This window comes from Cottoperca gobio, chromosome 15 (genome assembly GCF_900634415.1).
Source record: "Cottoperca gobio chromosome 15, fCotGob3.1, whole genome shotgun sequence".
NCBI classification, from domain to species: domain Eukaryota; kingdom Metazoa; phylum Chordata; class Actinopteri; order Perciformes; family Bovichtidae; genus Cottoperca; species Cottoperca gobio.
This window is the reverse complement of record NC_041369.1, coordinates 12,807,412-12,832,500: the sequence shown is the minus strand read 5'-3', so window position 1 is coordinate 12,832,500 and position 25,089 is coordinate 12,807,412. Positions and strand designations below refer to the sequence as shown.

Sequence of the window (25,089 nt, the reverse complement as noted above, 5' to 3'; positions counted from 1 at the left end):
GGTTGCAGCAGGTCACATGACCGGAGATGTCACCACGTCAACAAGGCACGTGGTTCCAATATATATACGGTAACGCCAGAGTCGGTCTGGTAACAACAAATGTTAATTAACTTAATTAGTCTGTGTCATGCTAAGCATGGACAAATTGGGCAGGAATTTCCAAAAACTTTTAATACATTTTTTTGTAACGTTTTACAGCGTAAAACAAACATCTGTATTGTAAACTGCTAATAGACAATACATTAAATGTATTTAGGCTAGGTATTATTCATTTATTTCACTACAATTAGACTTCAACCTGCAGTGCAGAGACTTTTTTACGTTTACGACACGGACTGAAATGAGAGTGCTTTTGTTGGCTCGGACGTGCTGTTAGCTTAATAATAAAGTTAGCTAACACTGCAGAAACAATGCGACGATTTAGCCACAGCTCTACCAAAGCACTATAGAAATGACGTTATCGACTCGAGACAACAGTGAGCAGGCCCGCAGCCTGCAGAGGAAATAAAATGGCTTGAATGGGGGGGTAACGTGCCATGGAGCTCGTGAGTGTTTCGTCAGAGTGGTTTAAATTTCAGCAGGTCATGGTGATTCCTGTGACTGCTGGAGGACGTTATTGAGTGAAAACAGTAGGTGTATGGTAATTGTTCTTCTCTTTTTGTAATGAAAGTGTTCCGTCGTTATTTGAAGACATTTCAAATGTTCATGTTGGATAATATTCGTAATTGCTTCATTCAATTTAAGACCCAAATAAACCGGAGTTAGCATGCACCACATATGCGCAGGATAACCACAGATAACAGCTAGCATTATTCATGTAATTAATTCCACATGTAGTTGTTATGCTAAACGTCTTCAGTAAACAAAAGGCTGTTAGTACACGGGCAGGTTATAATGTTGTCTTTTCATTTGCGGGACAGTTATTTCTCCTTTCTGGCTGCTGTCCGCATATTTGTATACCATCAAAACCCTCTAGATGGCGCTGTGTAGCAAGTTATGTTAGCACTTATTTTTCTGTTAACAATACAAACACTGTATTTCCCAATCTCAGTGCACACACTCCACAATCATTCAAACAACACTGACTCACTGATCATTACATTATGATTAAAGGCCCATTATGTCAACCAAAAACAAAAAAGATTGTTTTTTTTCTAAAGTTTGTTTACCTTGTTAAAACAGTTCTGTCATGTTGTTATCAGCAGACACATGCACAAACATGATTAGTTTTTAATTGTTTCACTTACAAGATCAAAGCCTTCAATCTCTCCACACAAACCTGTTATTACATGTTGTGTTTGCTGGCATCTTTGGTGAATCATGGGATCCTGTCACTTTGATTCATATCATTCCAGTCTTACATGACACCTCTATTAAAAGCAAAGTGACTGTGGTGGTGGGAGGGCCCCATCCAACAGGCTGAACAAGACTTTTTCACTTCTGCTTCTCTAAGGAAGTAAGAAGGCACATGACCTGGGCCAGCTGATTTGAGTTGCTCCGCATGTTCAAAGTTCAGTCTGCTTGGTGCAGATTAGTAAGGGGTGGGTAGTTTTACAGAAGGGTCAGCATAGTAAGCGTTTGTCATGTATAAGCAGGTCTCTGCTTGTCTTTCCTCCTGACATGGGAACAGAAAATAACATAACACAGATGACAGCGTCCTCTTAGAGCTAGGAAACTCCCAGATGGCTCTCACACAAATACAGGTAAGAGGACTTAACTGCGTGTTGCATGGATAGTTTTCCTTTTGAACTGCATATTGAAGGCGGCAGAAGTGTTAATATAACAGTGACCATGTGTTTACATTGACATACTTGATTGTATATCATTGGCAATACAGTGAAATGTGTTGCTTTTCCATTTTCAAAAGTAAGGAGTGACTTTGGATGCTTTTGCGCCTTCTTGCTCACACACTCGCATGAGAAAACCTCAAAGTATTAATGAATTGCTTTGGAATGTGAAATTCCTTTCCCTTTACTTACCGTCATAACTGATTCTACTAGCGCTGGCTTAGCAGTTTAGCAGTCTGCCTCCACCAGTGCCCCTCATTGTTCACCATGAGTGTGCGACTTAACTGAGAGTGCCCAAAGTAGTATCACTGTAATGAGAAAAGAGTGCTCTAGTCAAAGCGTCAGTCATGGAGTAACGTCTGCTTGGGAGCAGGACTCCTCACCCACACTCAGTCTGACGCTGTAGCAGCCTTTGTGAACAAGTTAAATTATATTTCACATGATCAGTAACAATATTAGGGGCAACTGAGAGGGACAGGACATTCTAGGGTTTATCAATGTCACAATAATTTGATTTTATAAGAACATAATCCCAATTGGCCATCTTCTGGACATGTGCTCTTTAAACTGTCACATTAATTTAACTTGTAAGTGACAGCACTGATTACGGCAGTTCAGGAACTGACTAAACGGACTAAAAAATTGCACGGGAGAAAGGGAGAATAATAGGAACATATGGTATGAAATAAATGCAATAACAATTTGAAGTTTGAAAATATTAACATTTACTGGCATTATGTAATTCCAATTACTGATAATTGGGCATGAATTATACCACATGGATCCCTCACAGAGTTTGATTACTAATTATTAAAATGGCAAATGTCTGCCTGTGGGTTGTGTTGATCTGTTGATTTCTCAATGTAGTGTGCTGTGGGTGGGGGAGGAGGGCTGGAGGTTTGTTTTGGGACACATTTGTTTGAGGAAGTGACACAATCCAAGGAAATATGATTAAGAGACATTTAGGATATTATGTAAACTCATTGTTTAAAAAAAAAAAAAAAAAAAAGATGGAACAATCTGAGGATTTCTCCTTTCTGGCTCTTTTTTTCCCCGCCAGGACCAGACTGCTAAAGGGGAAAGGATCAATAAGGAAACCGGAGAGCTGAGTGCTTCAGGGGAGTTATCTGTCTCTGTGGAGGTGAAGGTAGAGAAAGTGGAGGCCTCTTGTAAGAATCCTCAACTCTCACAAGAGCTCAGAGAACAACTACAGGAGCTGGGAATTCATGCATGCTCGGGCCCTGACCACAGAACTGACCATGTTCCTTTAGAGCAGAGAGAGGAACATCTAGTCAAAGTCCTGCCTCTCTACATACAGGTATAAACCACCGGGACAAGAATGTTTGCTTTTTTTAATCCCTCATTGTTCATCCATGCATCGTTTTCAGAGTGAATGAGATTCATCCTTTATTGTCCTCTGTAGATGATTTGTTTATTTTCACTGTCTGTACAAAGAAGTAACACTCAAAACAAGGTTCAAACTAAACAAGAACATAAATAGAAGGACACTCGGAGAGCGCAGACCTCCTCCAAAGCCACTTGCCGCATCTTTCAATGTTAACGAAAGTGATAAATAATTAGTGTATCTGCCTTGTGATTCGAATCTGCTCCACATTTTAATGGGTACCCTTTGCCAATGTTACATCCTTCCACCAAGTTCCATGTTAATCAGGCCTGTAGCTTTCCCCTAATGCTGCTGACAGACAGACAAACCAAACACCAACAAGAGTTATTACACCATACACCATATATATATGCCCATACTATTTATAGAAGTTATGGCTGATGGCAATGCAATCAACCAAGTGAGTTATTTTTTTCTATTCTGAATGAAGTGAACGTTTCTATTTTAAAACTCGTAAAAACAAATAGACACTTTTATCTACTAGAATTTAAAGTGGAGCCACAGTTTGAATTAATTCCAACCTTGAAAAGGTTAAATGGATGCCTCAGGACTCCGTGGTTTCCAAAACTGCACCAGACCACTTGAATAAAAAGGCATGAGACAGCAGTCAGATGTTTGGCCCTCAGCTGATTCCTATCTGTGTCACCATGAACAAATGTGTGTGTGGTCGGTGAATCTATACAGTTTACTGAACTGTCGCTGCATCTACAGGCCTCGATTTGATTAAGTGGAAGAAGACGAATATCTCATTCTCAATGCCTGAATTGCATCATCGTTATGAAGAAACCTTCTCACGTGTGTGCGTGTGCGTGTGTGTGTGTGCGTGTGCGTGTGTGTGACTACAGATTTGACCAGAACGTGGGGCCACACTTAAGAACAGTAAACTCAGTGCAATGCGATATCCTCTTATGGAACCAAAAACAGCATATAGTACGCACTGGCTTCTATTATTTATAGTGTAGTGCATTACCCAAAGCAGTTCTCAACTATAATATGGTTACATGTCAATTTATGCAAATAATTCCACACTAAAACTTTAAATTCATATTAGACACATTTAGATTCTATTTTCTTTGCACTCCAGTATCTTTGCATGATGGACTCTCTCCTCTCTGATCCCAGGTCTGCGAGGATGGTGGTAGACTTGAAGGTTTGAACCTAAAGGGGCTTGCAGCTCTCACTGCTGATACCGTCATCCATAACATCCACAACAGACTGGCAGAAAGACCTGCAGGTACTAACAAGTGCTCGTATCATAGCAAATGCAAGAGTGTGTTTTTTTCCAGGTGGAGGGACTTTCTACCTCCTGCATACTTCTGCATTCAGTGTGCGCTGGTAATTTCCCGATAGTTTTTTTTATCTTATTGTAAATGTCCCTGATGTTATTGAAAATGGAACGCTATAGCACATGTACTCTGGTTGCAAAAATGTGGAAACACGTATTATGTAGTTCCTTTCTTGAGGTTTGGATGCTTTCTCTGGTATCACATGGACCTACTAAGTCCGTTTTCTCTATTTATTTAATTTGATGTTCTCTTTCTGTCTTACTCCCTCTGTCTGTCTGTCTGTTGATGGCTGTTGATGTATTTTTCTGAAGAAGCTTTCTTGTTTTTAGGGAAGTAGATGCTTCTCGTTTTTGATGCCGCTCTGGTATGGGTTTTATATGGTGCTAACATGGTACATGTTGTGGCTATTATACAAAAAAAGGATGACTTTTCTTTCTCAATGCAAGGTTTAGCTGGTCTTTTTTAGGTGTCACTGTCATATTCAAATAATTTGCTTAGCACAAAAACAGACACTATAATAGATAAATAAATAATAATAAATAAATAGAAATGGAATGCAAATTTTCTTTCTGAAAATAGAAATGAGCATACTTATCTGCCCACATTTTTATTTTTAGATATACAGTTTTGCTTTCTATTTGAACGCTGGTGCGCTTGTACAATCGTGTTACGTTTTTTTTGTTTTTAGAGGGAGCTCGTTGCGAGGTGGTGAAGTTCTTCCAGAGGCAGGACACTAAGGAGACAAACTGTGAGGCGAGAGACAATCAAGGATGGCTGCTGTTAAAGTCTCTGCTGTTGCTTACAGCTGACAGCTCAGTGAGTGAAAAGTTTAAAGTGAAGTGACATAAGGTTTCCATACTTATGTTGTCCAAAGCTTTTTACATTGGATGTCACTCATTCATGGGGAAATTACTCTTTTTATGTCCTTGCCTGGCAATGGACGTTGCACAAAATTCATAATTTATTGTATTGATAATTATCACACAAATCTTCACAATGTATCAAACTTATCAAAACGAGGTGAGTTATTATAATCTAATAATAAACTCCTTGATTTTTTTCCTAAATGTCTTTCTCTTCAAATTTCTTCATTAAAGTGAAATATTTTTAGGATAAAAGGTCATTTCTTTAAGTGTGTGTGTGTGTGTGTGTGTGTGTGTGTGTGTGTGTGTGTGTGTGTGTGTGTGTGTGTGTGTGTGTGTGTGTGTGTGTGTGTGTGTGTGTGTGTGTGTGTGTGTGTGTGTGTGTGTGTGTGTGTGTGTGTTGTTTGCAGGATATATTGTCCTGTATAAACCCAGAGCTCCCCGCTGCTTTGGTGAAATGTTTGTACCTGCTCGTGTGCCTTTCATCTCAAAAGGAGAACTTGTCAATAGAAGAGACCTTTCAGGAGCCGCTAACACAGGTCAGTTGAGACAATAGCCTCATTTCATTTTTTTGGATTTGGGTCACACTCTAAACCTCTTCCCTGCTCTTTTCCAGGTTCTCCTTCAGCTCTGTAGGCAGCCAGTCAATGTGGAGAGACTGGTGGAAACTCAGGAACTACAGTGTCTTATCATTGGCCTCACATCACTATGGGACCAGACCAGCGTCGCATGGAGACATCAGGCCTCCCGCGTCCTCAAGGCAGTCTCTGCTGTGGCAACCAGCAACACTGTCCCGAGCTTGCAAGGTGAGGGAACTCAAAACTATCTGGACAAGTATACTAACTATATTCCACCAGTTCCACTGAACACATAGGTTTTTAATTACATCAGAAAACAGGCTGCACAGACATTAAATAATTAGATTTAGGGAAAGTTATTTGTGCAGACAGACAGACAGATATTTTCATTCCAGTAATGGGTTGATTATACAGAGACACATGACCACACATCCCAGCACAGAGGCATAATGTATAAGTATGTTTCACATGAAGCCTCCATCAGCACAGATAATTCACTTATATGTTCTCGTACGCACAAGTTTACTCTTGCACTTCAGCATGATATTCTTCTCACACAACTCTTATCGCTGTTTGTTAAACCTGGGTGAGGACAAGCCCCGAGTGATGCTTTTTATTCTACCAGGTACTTTATTGCTAAAAAAAACAGTCTTAAGAGAAGTGTGCTTGAAGCATTACTTGTCTGTGATGATAAACTTTAAGTGTGCGGACTCTATTGTTGTGATGCACTGTACATCTCTGAGCAAGTAATACTTCACTAACCAAGAGCACTTGGTCTTTTTACTCATTAGGCAAGAACTGCATGCGTATCTGCATCCAGAACCTGCTGCACATCAGTGGCGATGTCTCGGGGCCGCTGCTAGCTGAGGTGGCTGTGGCTGTGTTCAGCTTCATTAGAGACACGTACCCTCTCAATCCAACCCTCTTCGTGGAGTTTGACACCAACAACGGCTACAAGGCCCTTGAACACATCCTGAAACGGTGAGAGAAAGGGACATAAAAAAAAGAAAGGTGAAAGGATTGAAATGAGACTTACCCTAAGAATGCACTTCCTTGTTTAAGAAGAGAAAAGGAATCAAAAGGATCTTTGTCCTCTTGGTGGCAAGAGTAGATTCTTAGAAATGAAGTGGAATTTCGCGGTGTAAATATAGAGCCCCTTCAAAGGATGCCATTCTTCATAGGAAGGTAATTTGTGTGCTCTTAGAGTCAGTACAGAGAGACCAGTATTATTCTCTGCTATTCATTTATTTATTTGTCCTTTGATGGGAACGAAGCACGTTGATAAACGTTAGCATATCAATACAAGACGTTAACATGTTGGAGTTATGAAGCATGAACGCTAATTTACAGCCGTAGTCCAGAGGCAGGGTTAGAAACATAACAAGTGACATTATACAGATACAAATATACAATACACAAGTAGAAAATACTAAATAGATTGAGCAACATGTCAAGTTTAAAGTGATCACAGTTCTGGTTTTGCTTTAGCTATTTTTTGAGATTGTTTCTTAAAGTGGAATATGTAGGGCACTCCCTTAATGCACCCTTAACTTTGTCTCATCTCACAATCACAAGCTGTGAGGAAGGAGTTTCTGTGGATCAGTTCCAGCCTGTGGAAGAGTTGCTGTCTCTCATTGCGTATCTCACCCTGCTTGGAAAAACTGAACTGAAAGTAACTCTTTGTGTCACCAACCCCCAACCTCCAGCCTTTCGGTTTGACCCGCCCCTCACTAAAGGTAGGTCATGTCTTCTTTCACTGTAAATTCTGTGTTGTTATTCTCTGGCCACCCCTCCCTAATTATCTCGAACAGTTGATTGTGCCATGAGCATGCACTCTGAACCCCTCCAAATTCACCCTCCGACCCATCTAATTATCATCACATGCATGACTCAGCAAAGATAGGCTTAGGGAGGGGAATGGTCCCCCAAATGACCACAAAGTTCATCCCTCTTTTGCACTTCTGCCCTTATATAACACACCCAAACTGCTCTCCTCCCTTTTCCTGATTTCCCACACACCCTGACTCCCCATTCCTCCCCTGCTACCCCGCTGCAGTGCACAACACCCCTCAGGTTAACAGGAAGCTGAGGTGATTATGTCTGGGATGATGAAGTGGAGGCTTCCCCTCTAACTTTGTTAGGATGCTCCACATCCATTCACCACTGGCCTACAGCAACCAGCCATCTATCATCGATGCACACACACCTCCATCCAACACTCATAAATAGAGTGTCCATAATAAACACACACACACACCCATCCGATTAAACACACAGACACACACACTCCGCACCCATCCATCACATCAAGGAGTAGATCTCTTTCCAGCAGAGGGACCAGGGACTGTTTTGTGCTGATCTTATTTGGTTCTGATGCAATTTTGATTAAGTGTGAAAATGAATCCTATTACTAACCAGGTTTATGTTTATTCCCAACAAACGCAAGTGTGTTTTGGCTCCCAAATCTAAGACCTACTCTGAATATTTTGACAATGGAGCGAACAAACTCAATCAAGACAGATTATGCTTCTTTTCCTTTACCTTCATGCCTGTCATGTTGTTTGTATTCAATCTATCTATGTATGTATAACTTGACTAGTTTATTGGATTCAGCATGTGCTCTGTGTTGTTTGTAATTTATTGGTTTTCATTTTTATATGAAATTGACCTTCTGTCTTTGCCAGAGTAAAATCTTATAAATAGAGCAATAAATTCAGAAGATCTTTTGACTAGATTGACCTCAGGCTGATATTGTTTTTGCACTTCAAGAATATGTTGTTTTCCGAATTCAAAAAGTCTAGATAAACAAACATGTAGACTATATTATATTCAATATGAACTAGGTCTGAAACCTCCTTTGACAAGTTAGGTGTATTGCCACTTTCTCAATTCTTCATCTCTTGATGTACCTTTTTGTCTCCAGGTTTAGCAGTAAAAAACCTGCCCGCCTTCCAACTGCTGCAGGACTCCCTGCTGCGATCTCAGGACTCTCGTTTGTGCTGCCAGCTTCTTCGAACCATACAGACAATATGGGAGAGAGACCCAGCCAATTTCTTCCTCTTGGAGTGGACTGTCCAGTCAATGGCCCAGCTGGCTGTCTGTGTGTGGCGTAAACCAGCACCAGTCCAGAAACTTTTCTTTTCCCTGCTTGAGATGGTACGTCTTAGTTGACAACAAAAAGTCCCTGTGCATACTTTTTCTTTGATACAACAGGCATTTGAGGTTTGATTAAATACTTTCCTGCAGGTAATATTTAAGTTGAACTACATCCCCCACGAGACCTTGCGGGCACTGCTGGGTGTGCTGAAGCAGAACTGGGCTGGGACACTGGCAGGAGGAGTCGCAGCGATAGAGTTTGGAGTTGTGGCTCTCAAGCGTTTTCACAGGTCAGCAGTGCTAGTTGGTACACAAATTATGATCTTAATTTAAATGTAAATAAGAAATAGCCAAACAAATATAATGTAACAATTTCTAAATACCATCACTAATAAATAGTAAATCAATATTACACTTTAGTTAATAGTGATTAGTAATGCTATAATTTATGTTCTGCCATTATTATTTTGTGTAATACGAAATAATAAGTTCATAAATGATATATTGTATAATAATTACAATAATAATTGTTAAGTTTATTGTTGCACACATTATAACATTTTATATACTTCACTAACTATTTGTGAATGATTACCAAATGATTTTGAAACCTTCAACATGTATACATCTATAAACATTATATACATGGTGGACCAGAATCCAATTATAAACCATTGACAAACTTTCCATCTAAATAATGTTTATAGATGCTTATAGGTGTTATAATGTGTGCAATAATAAACTGTTATAGCACTGCTTACAATTAATAAACATTATTAATTAGCATTTAATTGTTTAATAAACTGTCAATTTGCCATTTGTTAATGATGGTTATTATAAAGTGTTACCGGGTAAAGTGGACTTTCTTTTCAAAGATCTGTCTCCTCTGCGCTGTAGGATGACGGTGCACAGCGGTATGCTCGCTGAGGTGCTGAGTGACTGGGGCCTGCTGGAGCTGCTGCTCAGCGAAATTCGTAGGCGAGCTAAAATCCTCAGGAAGGCTGGAGTTGTATCTTCCCCTCAAAAAAGTATGAACATGTTTATTTCTGATGTAATCATGATTGTACAATTACTTAGAGCAGACAGAGACTGATTGTTTGACACAACACGTCATTACAGCAAATGTGTGATTGAGCAACACACAGTCATTATTCAGTACTTTCAAAGTGAGTGATTTTGACATACAATTGATGTGGACCTTTGTTCTTGGGCCAGCAAGTATGTTTTAGTAATCACATGTCTATCTTGTATGTTTACTCTGTAGTTTGCATCTGAAGTTCTTGTGCTCTTTAGATCCCCAGCAGCTGCCATGTGTGGAAGACAGTGAGAGACTGCTCACTACCTGCATGCTTCAAGTTGTGTCAACCCTTACTTTGCGTTCGATCAAAAACACAGGTATACACGTTCACTTTTTGTAAAAATAAATAAAATCTATTTCCTTTCTCTTTCACTCATCTGCAATATTTGTGTTTCTGTTACTTATGTTAGGGCTAGAAACTGCTGTTGTTAATTTTTGCATGTGTATTCCAGTTTCAGTGCGAGAACTTGGCATGGTTCCCTACATAAAGATCTTCCTGGATGAGGATCAGTATCGAGGTCCCAGTCTGAGCATTTTGGAGCAGCTAGCTGAAATCAACCCTGAGGAGTTCATGAGTACAGCCATAGGAGCCCTCTGCTCCTCTACACAACAGGAACTTGGTTTGAAGCGGGACCTTTTGCAGGTACTTACTTACATTTCACATGCACCCACAGTCACAGACGACAGCACAGACACGTACAGAAACACTCAGATGTGCAGTGATCTCAGCTGAACTGTAAACGTAGTCTCCACTCTACATCAAATCATAACAAATTGTAATGCACTTAAAACATAATAAGCTAGTGAATTTATTTTCTTAGCATGTGGGACCCCGATTACATTAAAGACAAATGCAGATTGATTTGCTAAAACAGGTTTAGCTGTTAACTCTGGGCCGATTTGATTAGGCCAGCAGCCTTGTGCTGTGGCACTCTGAAGATTACCACCTCTATCAGATCAGTGAATGGGACATAGATCTAATTAGGCCAAACTAAGTTACACACCCACTGTATGTGTCCGTTTTTATAGATGGCAGTAAGAAGAGCACTTACTTGCAGATATTGTGTGTATCAATGTGTGAGTGTGTATGCTTTTGATTGTTTGTGAATGCATGCAGGAGCTTGTCATTGTGTGTGTTTGTGTGTTTTCGTGTGCGTGTGTGTTTGTGTGTGTTCTTTGTACTAACATGGTTAAAGCAGGTTGCAATCAGATTGGGTACGACCTGGGTTGGCAAGTGTTAAGAGCCATTGTGATTACTCCAGTTTCAGTTAATCACATTTCCCTCTGCGTTCTGCCTCACACATTACCTACCTGATGGATTAGGTCTCTAAATTGAATAAAGCTAATGTGATTTTGTTCACCTCCAAAAACTAGTTACCAGAAATGATTTATGATATATCTATACGTTTCATCTATTTTTCACGACGTTGTTTTAATTGACCAGGGAGATGCTTTTAAAAGCTGAGACTTTGAGCAAAGCTTAGTGTCTATCATTAAAATACTTTGTATATCTAAAATAGGAATGGGACCATATGAACATTTAATGTCACGGTTATCCTGACCAAGATACTGTAATTGCGATTCACAATATTATCCTGATAATCATCAAATGATCACTGATAGCTTAAGTCACTCGTGTGAGGATATTCACAATAATCCTGATAAATCAACTTATTGTGTTTTTATCGTGACTTTTGTATTTCAGTCTGTGCTGAAGGTGTTGGAGAGCCCCAACAGCTGGGACGCCTTCAGGAGAGCAGGAGGCTTCACCGGACTCCTATCTCTGGTGATCGACATGGAAGGAGCTCTGTCTGACTCTCCCCAGGCAGAAGTGTGGAAGTCTCTGGGGCACCAACCGCTGCTGGACCTCCTTCTCCTCACTCTCCACATTCTGGCCCTGGCTGTGCATCTTCACACAGTAAATGCACACCATTTTGAGACTGGTGGCTTTTATGAAAGGCTGGCAGAGGCTCTACTCCAGCTGGGCTGTTTCCACACTGTAGGCCCTGAGCAAGAGAAGTTTGATGGAAAGGTGGGCTCCTGTCTCAACACTGCAGAGGACAACCAGTCTCCTGGAAAGAGCTTTCACCAGTTTGTTGGGTTAGCAGAGGCCCCTCAAGCTCCCTCCACAACGCCACAGCCTAATCTGCCCGTCACTCTTCGGACATGTTTAAGGCTGCTCTCCTATCTCGACCAGTTCGCCACAGGGACTTACTCTCCTCTAGAGTTAAACTTGGGACTAGAGCCTGAGGAAGAATGTGACGGAGATAAAGAGCAACTAAATGAACCAGCAGGGCATGAAGGAGTATATTCAGGGTCCCCTCCTGTCCACTTGGGATCAGGCCTGCAGTCTGCGGAGGACACGCAGGGAAGATCCAGAAACACAGCACCAAGTATTTCCACAGTCAGCTCAGAGTCTCGATACAGGTGGATATTTCTATCCACTTGGAAGCAATATTTCTATAAAAGGAATTTCCTCCACATTCATATCAATATGGTAGTGAGTGGATGGGGTCTATATGTGATCTCACAAGTATCAACCCGTATCTTTCTTGTTTTTTGCTTGGCTAACAGTAGGTTCACCTGCGATCATGTTATTCTTCATCCAGGAGCAATCCGAGTGATTATGACCCTCCTTCCATCAGTATTTACTCCAGAGGACCCACAGGTACCTTTCTAGACTGAAAATGTCATAGTCCCTAATTTTGCATATTAATAAATACATAATAGGGCCCCAGAATGTCACATTTCTTTCCCTTTTCCTCAGCTCTCTATGGAGGTCCAGTTCTCATTGGCGAACCACATCCAGAATATGGTTCAATCTGAGCGAAACCGGCAGATGGTGTGCGAGGGGGGTCTGGTCTCCACACTCCTGGCCCACTGTCAGAGCATGTTACTGGCTCCAAACCACCCGTTACATCTACCTGTTACTCGTATTTTTGAGAAGCTCTCCTCACAGGCAATCGCACATTCTGACTTCAGGTAAAGCATACTCACTCTCTGAAGTTCAGACATTTATTGCACTGAAGATTAAGATACTTTTGGATTTTCTTTTGCTTTCTAAATGTATTTACAATATGTGTTCTACAATGTTCTGTAACTGACATGTGATTGTTCCTTTTTCCTACCCAGAAAGTTCCTGTGTTTAGGGGACCCACTCATGTGCTTGGCAGACAAAACCATGCAATTGCAACCAGAATGTCACCCACACGTCAAAGCTCCCTGTTTCAAATGGTACAGTCTTGTTTTGTTATAATAACCCTAATCTTTCTGTTGTTAGATTCAATCCTCTTACGGTTTAATTTGGTCTCTCAAGCACAGACATGACGCAGGTCACACATTGGATTTTGGTTGTGTTGTCTAAACCAGGTCACAGTACTGATGCAGATGCGTTGTCGGGATCTTCAGTAAAGACACTGAAGCGGACCTTCAGTTTGTTACAGTCTGAAACTCGAAGTGAATCCTCTCTTGGTTTGGCAATCCCTGTCCACCAGATCATCAGTCTGGTGTCCATGACATCACCGCGCACCTTCAGGCCACACCGGGTCTCCTCCTCACCTGCTTTTGTAGAGTTTGACATGAGTGAGAGTGGATACGGGTGAGTTCTTGTTTTACCGGGTGCCTTCGTAGTCCTGCAGTATCAAATAGACTAGGCTAGATGGAACCTCTAGTTATGCTAATAATCTAAAGGATCATATAACGTATGTGCTGCAAAAATGACCTCAGTGAGGTTTGGCTTGTGAGGATATTGCTCTGTTATGTTAAACATGTGGGTGTGCTTTGTATGCTTTGTAGCTGCCTTTTCCTGCCCTCTCTGGCTACAGTGAAAGGAGTGGCTGCAGATTCAATCCAAACAGGTGGAATTGGAGGAGGTAATTGATGAGTCTAAATGTTTAATACTCTCATATTTCTGAATAAATCTAAATAAAAATGCCTAATCTTCTCTCTCCCATGTTTTAGACTGCCGCGGTTTCCCCCCTACAGCTGGTCTCACATTTTCCTGCTGGTTCCAAATCAATCGGTTTAGTTCAGCCTGTGATTCCCACCCAATCCGTCTCCTGTCAGTGGTTCGCCACATGTCCCGGACTGAACAACAGTACATCTGTCTGTCAATCTCCTTCTCAGCCTACGACGGCTGTCTGGTGATCTCCACAGAGGAGGAAGCATTTACATACCTGGGTAAGAGAGTGATAAAAGTGTGGTCAATATTTGACCTTAGTGAACTTTACATAACATTTATTGATTGACAAAATTGATTAAAGAAAGTAGAATAATTTGTGTAGCGCTGTAGTTTTTTTTTTCTTTTCAAGCCTTTAAACCTGTCAGCTATTCCTTATCACTGTTTAAAGTGGATCTGCACAATAGTTACATCATGAGTTTATACTGCAGAGATCGACCGAATGTCTTTCTCCACGTTTGTTTAACAGATATGATGGAGCCAGAAGTTTCCACACTCACTTCTTTGCCTACAACGCTGAGGTTCCCCTGCTCCAACATGCTGGTCCCCGGTCAGTGGCACCACCTGGCTGTGGTCATGGCCAAAGACGTGAAGAAGACCTGTGTGACTTCAGCCTACTTGAACAGCAAAGCAGTGGGGACAGGAAAAGTATGACAAGAGGAGAGAAACTGATGATTTAACTGATAACTAATGTCGCATTTATGTATTCATGTGTCATAGCCTCTGCATTTTCTTTTAGATGAGGTATATTCAGCCATTCCCTGGTCAGTATGCCTCCATGGACCCTGCAGCTGTGATTGATGTGTACGGACTGATAGGAACGCCAGCGCTCTGGAAGGACCATGCTGCTCTGGTGTGGCGAGTCGGTCCAACTTACCTGTTTGAAGAAGCTTTGAGCCCCGAGGCTGTGGCCGTCATGTACACACAAGGCACCGCATACCATGGCAACTTCCAGGCTCTGCGCAGCACAGGTGAGCCACAAGATCTCGTGCAATCATTTCACAGGATTTCTACAGTATGTCTTGTTCACTAACAGTTAAACAGTAACTTTACTCACTTGAGTTTTAATCCTCCTGATGTGGCAGTTTTCTGACTTGTGTGTGGGTTGTTTTTAAATGTGCTTCATACAAATAATGTGACTTGTAAGTCAAATAAATATATTTAGTTGTGGTTTGAGTAAAATATGATCAATATTACTCAATAACATAAGGTTGTTTCTAGATGCGTTAAGAATGTAGTGTTCACGTAACGTTTTGGTATTTATGTCTTTGCATGCGGTAAATCATGTTGTCATGGTGCTCATTGCATTCCTGCATGATTTTCTCTGCATTTAGGGGACCTTTTATATTCTGATGCAGAACAAATGTACTTAAGTGTTCCTGTGAAGACCATGTTGACGTAGAAATATTTTGTAATTACATGCAATTTCACAACTAGTTTTTCTTAATAGATAGTGATGTTTATGGTTACACATTAATAACTGCTTAACTAAAGTCAAATGTACTCACTCCTGCTCTACATACCTGCATTGTCCCGCCTCTGTGTTTGTGTCCAGGTCATGATCCAGATGCTGAGTCTCTCCCTCTCAGGCTGGTTCCTGAAGAGAGGATCTCATTTGGCATCAACCCAGCAATTTCCAAATTAACAACTGTGGTGCAGATCAGAGAGGATTACAATGAGGTGGACTGCAGACTGATTGCCAAAGAGGTGAGAGGAGTTCATGTTAAAGCTATGCATTTGTTATTGTGTTGTTGATACAGAGTAACAATCATTGTGTGCAATTACAGATGGGGATAACCTCTAGGGATCACTCCACCCCTGTGTTCCTAGCTCAAAACATCAGCCAGCACCTTAACGGTACAGCTCGAACCGTAGGAGCAGCCCTGGTTGGACATTTTGGTAAATGAAGTGTTATTTTGAAAAGTTTAGTTGCGCTTAAGCTGATTCTTGCAGGCGCAATGATTAAGCTCTCCTCCTCTTCCTTGTAGGTGTGCGTACGTTCACCCCCAGCAGTGCATCCAATTGTTTCCTGTACGTCGGTGGGCCTGCAGTTGTTCTCAGTCTAGTTGCAATGGCGCCAGATGATAGCTCTCTGTATGCAGCTGTCAAAGTTCTTCTTTCTGTGCTGGAGACCAACTCTGCCATGCAGCAGGAAATGAACCGCATCAATGGATACAAGGTCTGTTGGACCTTTTAAAATCATTGGAGTAGCTATACGTTATGTACTCTGCTACGTTACTGTTGTGAACTGTCCTTTTATATATTATATATATATATATATATATATTTTGCTCTCCTTGTAGCTGTTAGCTTTCCTGCTGAAGATGAAGCGCAGTCAGGTCAGCTACAGAACCTTTCAGTTGGTTCTGTATCTCTCTAGGTCAGTGGAGCTGAGCTCTGAGTCGGGTTGCCTACAAAACACACCTGCTTTCCAGGCTCTGCTGTGTGACCTGGAGGTAAGCATCCAAACTTTAGCATAAAAGTGCATCTGATGAAGGGAATGGATCATTGTTTATCTTCACCCAGTGTTTATTTGAAACGTTTTTAAGTGCACCTGGAAGCTAATTGTTAACATTTAGTTGCTCTCTCATTCTACTATGTTTTTCAGGTGTGGAGGAACACGTCAGATAATCTGGACCTTTCAGTTCTGAAACACTTTGCTGAAATCCTGAAGTCCTCAAGGTAATGTCCGCAGCTATCAGCGTGTGAGCAGACATGCTGTAGGTCACATGGCCAACAAGTTAGATTACACATGAAAGAGGGTCTTGTTCAGGAATGACAACATACTTTATCAGCTGTTCTGTCAACATCTACAGCAGCCTGTCATCAATATCACGGAAATGTACAGCTGAACTAGTCAAGGGAATGTTCAACAGAATCAGTCACAGAGGCTGAAGAGGAGAGCATGACTGAATGTGTGCATGGATTGCGGAATTAGATTTTCTGTCCTTGGGAAAAGATTGTGATTGATATTAATGCTCTCTCTGTTTCTCTCTGTCAGCAGTGACAACAACAATGCAGCGGCCATGCACAGTATAGGCCTCCTACCAAAGCTGCTATTTGAGCTTTCAAATCCTTCTGTGACAGTTCAGAAGGTTAAGATCATTTCTTCTCTCATCACAACCCTCCTAAAAGCTCACTTCACCGCTCTGGACATAAGCAGGTACAGTCTGGGAATAAACCAGCCACAACAAAGTGCTCCTGTTTTTATAGTTTTCACATAAAGATATCGCATAAATTAAGTTTTTAAGGAATAGCTCTGTGTTTGAAATGTGTCCTTTTGTTTTGTCAGACTTGGGCTCTTCCTGGTCTACACACTCCCTCCTCATAGTAACATGAATGAAGGCAGCAATGAGATATCTGACGCAGATTTTTTACAGGATACACCAGGTACAAACACAACCACACCTTATAAAGTACATTACGTTACATGTCTCATGTCTGATTTGTTATTTCCTTAGACTGAATTGGGAAATAAATCTTTTAGTTTTTTTTGCACTTACTGCATGGAATAATCTACAGACTGATCTTTAACTTCAAAATATAGTAACTCCGAACAAGTCCAGGTTGTCGGTGTGCAAATGTTTTATCTCATCATTTTAATGTGACTTGAATCTGAGTGTCTGTGTTCGCCTGTTAGTGTTTTATTGTTGAAACTCTGTGTTGCTGCTATTCTTGGCCCGGTCTCTCTTGTCAAAGGGACTAACCTGGTTAAATAAAGGCTTAGTTAAATAAAAAACAAAATAATGAATGACACAAGTTATTACCCGGTGTTGAACCCCGAGTTGTCTTAATTGTTTCAATGTTCTGATCCAGCTGGCCTCATCTGGACCCGCAACCAGCTCTTACTCTCTCTTTGCGAAATCCTCAACTCAGACAGCCTTCTAATCGAAGAGTGAGTGGCATCTGTTTCAACTTAGCTGAACCAAAACTGGAACATATTTTCCCAGTATTTCATGCGCCAGAATGCCATGGCAGAACCATTAACTGAATTAGTGTCGTCATGTTTTTATTCCGCACTAGTCCGCAGAAGGCCTTATTCGATGCCCTGGGCAGTGATTGGTTCCTGCTCTTTCTTCAGCCCCACCTCCACCCTTCCACCTTGAAACTGGGTCTCGTCCTGCTCACGCACTTTCTGTCGACGTCCCAGCCAGCAGAGCAGCTTCAGAGAGGGGGTACTCCCAGCAACACTCATAGAGGGCATGGAGGAGCCCCTTGCTGTCTTGGGTACATAAAGTTGAATACTTTCTCAGAGTGAAGCAGGGAAATCAATGTTGTCATGTTGACTTTCACTGGAACCATATGGTGATGACATGAAGTTATTTTAATACACAATTATAATGTGTAAAGTGGTTAATCTAGAAATTATATTTCCTGACAAAATGAGGTATTTGTTAAAGAAATATTTGGGTTTTAACATTCAGTTCAGTGAAAATGAACAACAGTTAGTTAGTTCACATTTCCTTAAGATTATATTGGTCTATTAGAATATTTTTTGACTCTCACTTTCATCCTAAATCAACTGCTATCATTGATCACTTTGCCTCGTCACTGGTCACCAGACAACCTTCGAGCCCATTCTTGGTCTAATGAGTGCCTCAGCACCACGTGTCCAGGCTTTGATGTTCTGCAGGGGCTGCTCATCAGACACGCTCACCTGCCTCAGGTGTTTGAGGCCCTGGCTGCTTTGATGCTGGAGAGGAAGGCCAGTCACACTACAGAGGGAAATGTAGGTACTTTTTCTTCATCTTCTAAATCAGCCATGTCTTTATCCCTGTCATAATGTCTCATTATGTGTCATCAGGTGCCTTTGGATGATATCCTGCAGTCATTGATTGACAGCCAAGCAGACACTCCTGCGCAGCAGCTCTGTGTTGAAGCCGCAACAATTCTGCTGGAATTAGTCAAAGTCATCATCACTCAGGTAAGAACGTAATAATCTTACACCTTTTTTAGTATGTTTCACAACAAATTGATAATGTATAATACTATTATTGTTTATATTTGTAAACAGCCTGTTCGTCCAGCAAATCACATGTTAGGCACTGATGCCTCATGGGAGATGCAGCTCCCAACAAGCGTGATGCAGTTTCTTTGTCTTCTCCATAACCTCCGGCCCAGAGACCCACTGTGGGCATCGCCTGAGTTCCTCCATACACTCGCTGGAGTTGTATACCCTCTGGACATTTCAGAGGTTTGTGTGCTACTCTGGATTTATGAAATAGAACAGTGCTCATATCTCTGGTCTTATGCAATGGTTTGTTTACTTCTTTCAGGGCGTGGTTGAACCTTGCGTAGTGAATGAAGGTGAGGAAACATTCAAGAGTCATCCGAACAGGAAGCCTGTGTGCGACTTCATCCGCATTCTGCTAATGGACAGTCTTCTTAATATGCCTGCCAACACCAACGACCATCCTCTCCTTCTGGTGCTGGAGGTGAATATACACACACACACACACACACACACACACACAGACACACACACACACACAGACACAGAAACACACACACACAGACACACACATTTAAAGAAATGACCTTTTATCTTAAAAATATTTCACTTTAATGAAGACACACAAATACAAATATAACCTATTGTATTTTGTTAGTTCACAGATCACACTCAAATTTCGACATACATGCAACACATCAACACATACATATTTTATATTTTTGCCAAAATGCATTCCCACTGAAAAAGGCTCCATAATTTAGTACAATACTGCAAAACTCTCATTTCTCCAGAAGGTGCCACTCTTTGCTCAGCTACTAAACAAGGCAGAGCCTATATACTGTTGATGATATGAGTCACCACCAGGGGGTCTACAGAACAGGTGTTTTCAGCTAGACAAGCCTTTGAGAGACATTAGACAAGATGTCAATCAAGCATTATATAAGTAACAGCCATCACATCAAAATGTCCAACTATTTCTTTGTTTAACCGTTTCAATCCTGTTTTTTTAACTATACTGTATAATTGTCACAGCTTTCCCCTGATGGTGCATCGCTAGAACAGAGGCAGAGTGTCCAGACTGAGCTGCTGGAGTTGATCATGGACATTATCCACATGCTCAGCCACGAGGAAGAAAACAACACTCATCTCAACTCACAAGGTAGAACTACAACAAATGCTTTACTCACAGCTCAAACGGGCATATCAATATTAAAAAAAGAAATCATCTGAATGTGCTGATTTTTTATCTCCTCTCTCAGACAGCAGTCTAACGCCTGAGGGGCAGATAGGCATGTTGATGGAGAATGTGATACTCTTCAGTAAGATTCTGCAGCAGAAACTTTACAGTGGATCATTCTTGGGAGACTCTGAGAGTTTGATCAACTTCCTCGCAGATCAGATTGTGGTGGTGAGACAAACAAATAGACGTACAGTAGCATACATGCACCTCATATTTCCTTAGAGTTCCTTTTAACCAATGGGAGCACTGGAATGTGAAAATCTGCCACTTTGGTCACTAATACTTCATTCCAGTTTTATTACTCGCTAATAACGGATACACTGCTGCACACTTCTAGGCTCTGGAGAAAGGCCAAACGCAGAAAGAGAAGACGGTGTCAGCCCTCTACTCTTGCATCAATAAAGTCCTGCTTTATCTGTTGTCTCAACCGCGACATTCCCAAGAAGAGAAGAACGGTGTCATCCGGGCATTAAAGACCTTCATGGAACGCTGGGATGTTGTCATGGCAACTTACAATTCAAATGTGAACTTCATCACATGCCTGCTTCATTGTCTGCTACTGATACGATCGGGCAGGTAATAGCGAAACCAAAATTCAGATACACTCAAACATGTAGTTGAAACCAGTAGTGGTCATTTAAACAATCGCACTTCTTTATTTTCTGTAGCTTCCCCGAAGGTTTTGGATGTGTGGCGCAAAAAGCGCCTAACAGAAAAACTTCGTCCCACCTGTTTGCCCCCAGAAGCAGACAGTCTGCACGCCTCAGCAACGGAGCAGACATTACCACAGGTATATAGGCCCAACATTCTTTTAGATTTACTCAGTCTATAGAGGTTTACTGGGTCACTGGAGAGTTCAGAACTAATGTGTGTGTGCGCGTGTTCCAGATGACGGAGAACTAGTGTCCTTAGCGGAGGCCTGCTGGTCAAAGGTTATGGCGGAGAGGCAACACACGCTTGAAGAAACCTCTAACATAGAGATCTCAGCGAACCAGACGGCGGAGATGAGGCCCGTCAGCATGAGTGACATCAGCCCACTGTGGGAGGAGACTGCACAGAAAGCCTGGCTGCTACACACAGGTTAGCTCTAATAACTAAAAGGAGAAGTTGCCTGAATGTAAACTTTATGTTCTTGAAAAAAAACTAAAACATTTTGTTTGTCTTCTCAGAGTCTCGGAAGAAGAAGGTTGTCAGCAGCCCTCAGAAGAAATTTGATGTGATCAGCAGCGCTGTTCGCTCAGCTTTGGGCAGACCCGGCAAAGAGTCAGTGACGGTTGAGGTAAACGCACACTCACGCTCCCTCAGTGTTTGGTTCTTTGGCAGGATAGAGAGATTTGTATGCTTGTGACTGTTGTCCCCTTTGAGGTGTGTGGGGTCGTTACCTTTTCCCAGGTGACGTAGCGTCCCAGAGCACTGTGCCCAAACACTCATCCCAAAGTCACTGCTGTGTTTGTGCTGTGGGCCGTCCAGCCCTGTGGGGGTGTTTGATTATTTCTTTAAATGGATTTGGATTATCACAGCTGATTGCCCCTGAGTGGGCATAGTAATTGATATCTGTTAGGCCTATCCATGGGAACACTCACTACAACACACTGTTTGCTGCTGAAGGTTAAAGACGCGTTTATTGTTGTTTTTCCCCCCGAAACACGTGGCCCACATCATTAGTTCCCCCACAACGCTTAAGACGTCGAGCCATCTGGAGCAGGGAGCGGGGACATATTACTCAGGCACACAGGCATGAAATTACCGCGTCTGTGTGTCTGTCTCACTCCCACAAAGCGTGTGTGTGTTCTTGTTTGTGCACTTCTCTTGCCGACAGAAACCGGGTGGGCAATTATAGTGGTACCAATCTGATGAAAACATTATTCATTTGATGTTATTCTTTATCATATCAGTCTTTGACAGGCTATCAGAGAGGGTGATGAATTGTTTTTTCCGTCCGAGAGGCAGGGAAGAAGAGGGAGGGATGTTTGCCTTCTCCCTCTCTGCTGTGTGTTGCACCACTTCGCTCTGAGCAGGTTGCTGCATGCAGCGAGCGTTCAAAAAAATGATATTCAAATCATCAGTAGTGGTCAGCCAGTCTGTTAATTTTCCATTCATCTTCATGAAAAACCAAGTGAGTCATTAATTAATTCCCGGATCATCAACTTATGACCTTTAGTCGGCAAGTCATGAGCTTATGGGGAGTCTCTTCTCAGTCACTGGATCCACAGTGATGTATTTCTACAGAGCATAGTTTCCAAGTCTCAGATATCTACTTTTATTAAACCAAAATAAAAGCGCTTTAAAGCCGACTGTAGGTAATGAATGAGAATCCAGAGACTGATAGGCAGACTGTGTCCTCAGTCAAGCTTCAGCGCAATTCTTCTAGAGATTTATTTCATCAGCGAATGCAGTTTCCATAATCATATCTGTGTCCTCATATTAGAAAGATAATTAACAGCACTAATGATCACGTTAAGTTCATTACACATTCACTGCCAGCCCAGAATGAAGTTGACATTATGTTGCCTTATCATCAAAGGTGGCGTATTGTTGGGAAGTCATTAAAATGGAAATGAGTGTGATGTTCTGATGTTAATTGCAGAGGGAAGAGATGAGTTATGTATTTAATGCAGCATTTAAAAAGCCAATGAGGTTCCTATCTGCTAAATAGGGTAATTAATGCTATATATTACTTATGTTTGTCCAAATGAAGGAATGAAATTAGGAGATGATGACGCCGACTTGCTGCTTATCTGTCGCAGCACGGCTCTAGTTCGCAAACTTCATTATTACACTCTTTTTTGTCTGTAATATTTCTATAATCTCCCCTCAAATTACTCCTTTATTTCCTTCTCTGCACAACTTCTCATTTAGATAGATAGACAGTCAGTCATTTAGAGAAACAGTTTTCATTCTCCAGAGAGCTTGTCAAAGTTTGTTGTCAACTTTTACGCATGGATTTAGGCTGAAATGATTTTCTGAAATGTTTGCATCTCTTGTATTACAGAAGTAGTTGTTGTTTTTGTTTTTTTATTGTACTTGAAATCAATTATTGCATTAATAGGGTTATTCCGCAAAACACAGTATTAGCATCTGTAAATAAGACTAGATATAAAGAGTTACTGCATGTTCATTCAGTCAATTAAATGGCTTTCCTGGGTCAGCTGTGAGGATGGACACATGTTGTTTCACTAGTCTCTCAGCGAGCACTGCTGTGATGATGGGCTTAATGAAGCAGTTAACAGTCAGAATATGATCCCAGTGTGTCTGCTGAACATGAGCATCCTGCAGTGTCAACGTGCCTCGGTTTTGGGTTTTTCTATTTTTTCTTTTCTTTTCTCTTTTAATCGACTCACACACAGTAAAGGCGCACACACACAGTAGCCTTGCCCTTGACTGTGGCGTGGCTCAGTGATATTAATGTTTATGTTAATTAGATCACACCAACAAATGATTACATTTCCAGACAGGGTTATTGTAAGACTGTAGCCACTAGCTTATTTTGCCCACTGAATGCAATTTAGAACCGATGTAATTGTATGAATGCATTGTAATTGCATGAGGAAACAACAATACCATTATGAATATACAATCTCTGTGAACATGATGTGTGTTGTGTGTTTACAATATGAGCTAGCGAAAGAGCGATTGTGCCGCCTGCTCTTTTCATTTGCACCCATCAGGTTACTCTCCTTTTATTGTAGGAGTTTCTGTCCTACATGGAGTCACATCGACAGAGAGGCCACGGCATGTTCGAGAATATGAGGACAAACCACTTACAGGTTTGACAGCAATGTGTCCATGAATATACTGAAATAAATGTAATTAAAAAGCCAAAATGGGATCTGTATCCTATCCTATGTCTATCGCTGTATCATGTATTCCCTCTATCCGGGCCTGTTTCTGCATCCCAGTTACGAGCCAGTGAGTGGGAGCGAGTGAGCTCCAAGTGGCTGCATGTGGAGGCCGAGCTGCTGAGGGAGAGAGCTGTGTTCGGCCCTGGCCCAGGGGTGCTGCTGAGCCGAGACTGGGTGCAAGATGCTGCTGAAGGACCAAACCGGACCAGATCACGCATCCGCAGAAAGGCTCTGAGACGATCCAAACGGGTATAGCCTCTTAGTTTAGAGCGGGATCTGTGGAGCACGATGCACCAATTGTGAAATTATAGGATAATAGCCATGTTTAAAATTACAATTTGGCCGATGCCGATGCCGATGTTTGTTTTTTGTTTTTTAATTTATTCCCTCTGTTGTGCTAGAGAAACTAAAATCTTCATTCTAAAAAAATAACTGAACTTTTTCAAAGTCATTCTGCCCTTCATCACACCATCTTTGAATGAGCACAAATTCAATCATCCATATTTAGGAATAACCTTTTAATATAAACTCCTTTCAAATAAAAAACTAACCGCTTCAAAAGCCTTTTCAGCCTGCTATACAACGACCTACTCAATGAGAATATTTTATCAGTATAGTCCAACAAAAACATTCTTTTTGTGAAACATACGTTAAATGTAAATGTAACACTATGATTAGAAACATAGTTATGGCTATCTTTCACCTTGTGTTTTTAATGCAGAATACTAGCCAGTGGCTTCAGCCAAATTAGCAGCTGCAGTAGCAGCTTATGCTAGCTACGAGTCCTGAGTTCAACCATGCGGATATCAGCCGATATCAATGTTCTACAGAATAATCATTGCATCCCTAGTCATTATTAGTGTTCAACCTTCAACTCTGCCATATGTTGTTACAACAGGTGCTAGGGACGCTGTGTCTGGGTTTAAGGTCTGGCTTGTCTGAGCAGGAAAACAACAGAACTGAAGGTGACACAGGTAAAGGAGTGTTGCCTGGTGATTTTTC

The 25,089-nt window shown here is 41.5% G+C and overlaps 1 protein-coding gene across 1 annotated transcript in view; it reads left to right on the top strand.

Annotated features, from left to right (window-relative positions):
* Positions 1-95: 95 nt before the first annotated feature.
* The window catches only part of wdfy4 (WDFY family member 4), a 43,834-nt gene continuing 18,840 nt past the window's right edge, over positions 96-25,089 (top strand). Inside the window, 46 exon segments of the mRNA XM_029449337.1 lie at positions 96-629; positions 1,631-1,703; positions 2,848-3,105; positions 4,315-4,426; positions 5,167-5,294; positions 5,752-5,880; positions 5,958-6,147; positions 6,711-6,900; positions 7,495-7,655; positions 8,843-9,075; positions 9,166-9,305; positions 9,913-10,043; positions 10,309-10,410; positions 10,546-10,736; positions 11,799-12,520; positions 12,668-12,761; positions 12,861-13,075; positions 13,226-13,317; positions 13,463-13,691; positions 13,889-13,965; positions 14,054-14,272; positions 14,521-14,699; positions 14,791-15,022; positions 15,607-15,758; positions 15,839-15,950; positions 16,040-16,230; positions 16,355-16,507; positions 16,660-16,733; positions 17,056-17,214; positions 17,344-17,441; positions 17,868-17,946; positions 18,075-18,195; positions 18,197-18,278; positions 18,614-18,780; positions 18,856-18,975; positions 19,066-19,245; positions 19,328-19,486; positions 20,038-20,164; positions 20,265-20,413; positions 20,583-20,821; positions 20,914-21,035; positions 21,134-21,325; positions 21,415-21,524; positions 23,935-24,012; positions 24,145-24,336; positions 24,986-25,061. Of these exon segments, the coding sequence (XP_029305197.1) occupies positions 1,683-1,703; positions 2,848-3,105; positions 4,315-4,426; positions 5,167-5,294; positions 5,752-5,880; positions 5,958-6,147; positions 6,711-6,900; positions 7,495-7,655; positions 8,843-9,075; positions 9,166-9,305; positions 9,913-10,043; positions 10,309-10,410; positions 10,546-10,736; positions 11,799-12,520; positions 12,668-12,761; positions 12,861-13,075; positions 13,226-13,317; positions 13,463-13,691; positions 13,889-13,965; positions 14,054-14,272; positions 14,521-14,699; positions 14,791-15,022; positions 15,607-15,758; positions 15,839-15,950; positions 16,040-16,230; positions 16,355-16,507; positions 16,660-16,733; positions 17,056-17,214; positions 17,344-17,441; positions 17,868-17,946; positions 18,075-18,195; positions 18,197-18,278; positions 18,614-18,780; positions 18,856-18,975; positions 19,066-19,245; positions 19,328-19,486; positions 20,038-20,164; positions 20,265-20,413; positions 20,583-20,821; positions 20,914-21,035; positions 21,134-21,325; positions 21,415-21,524; positions 23,935-24,012; positions 24,145-24,336; positions 24,986-25,061 (7,177 nt within the window). The 5' untranslated portion in view covers positions 96-629; positions 1,631-1,682.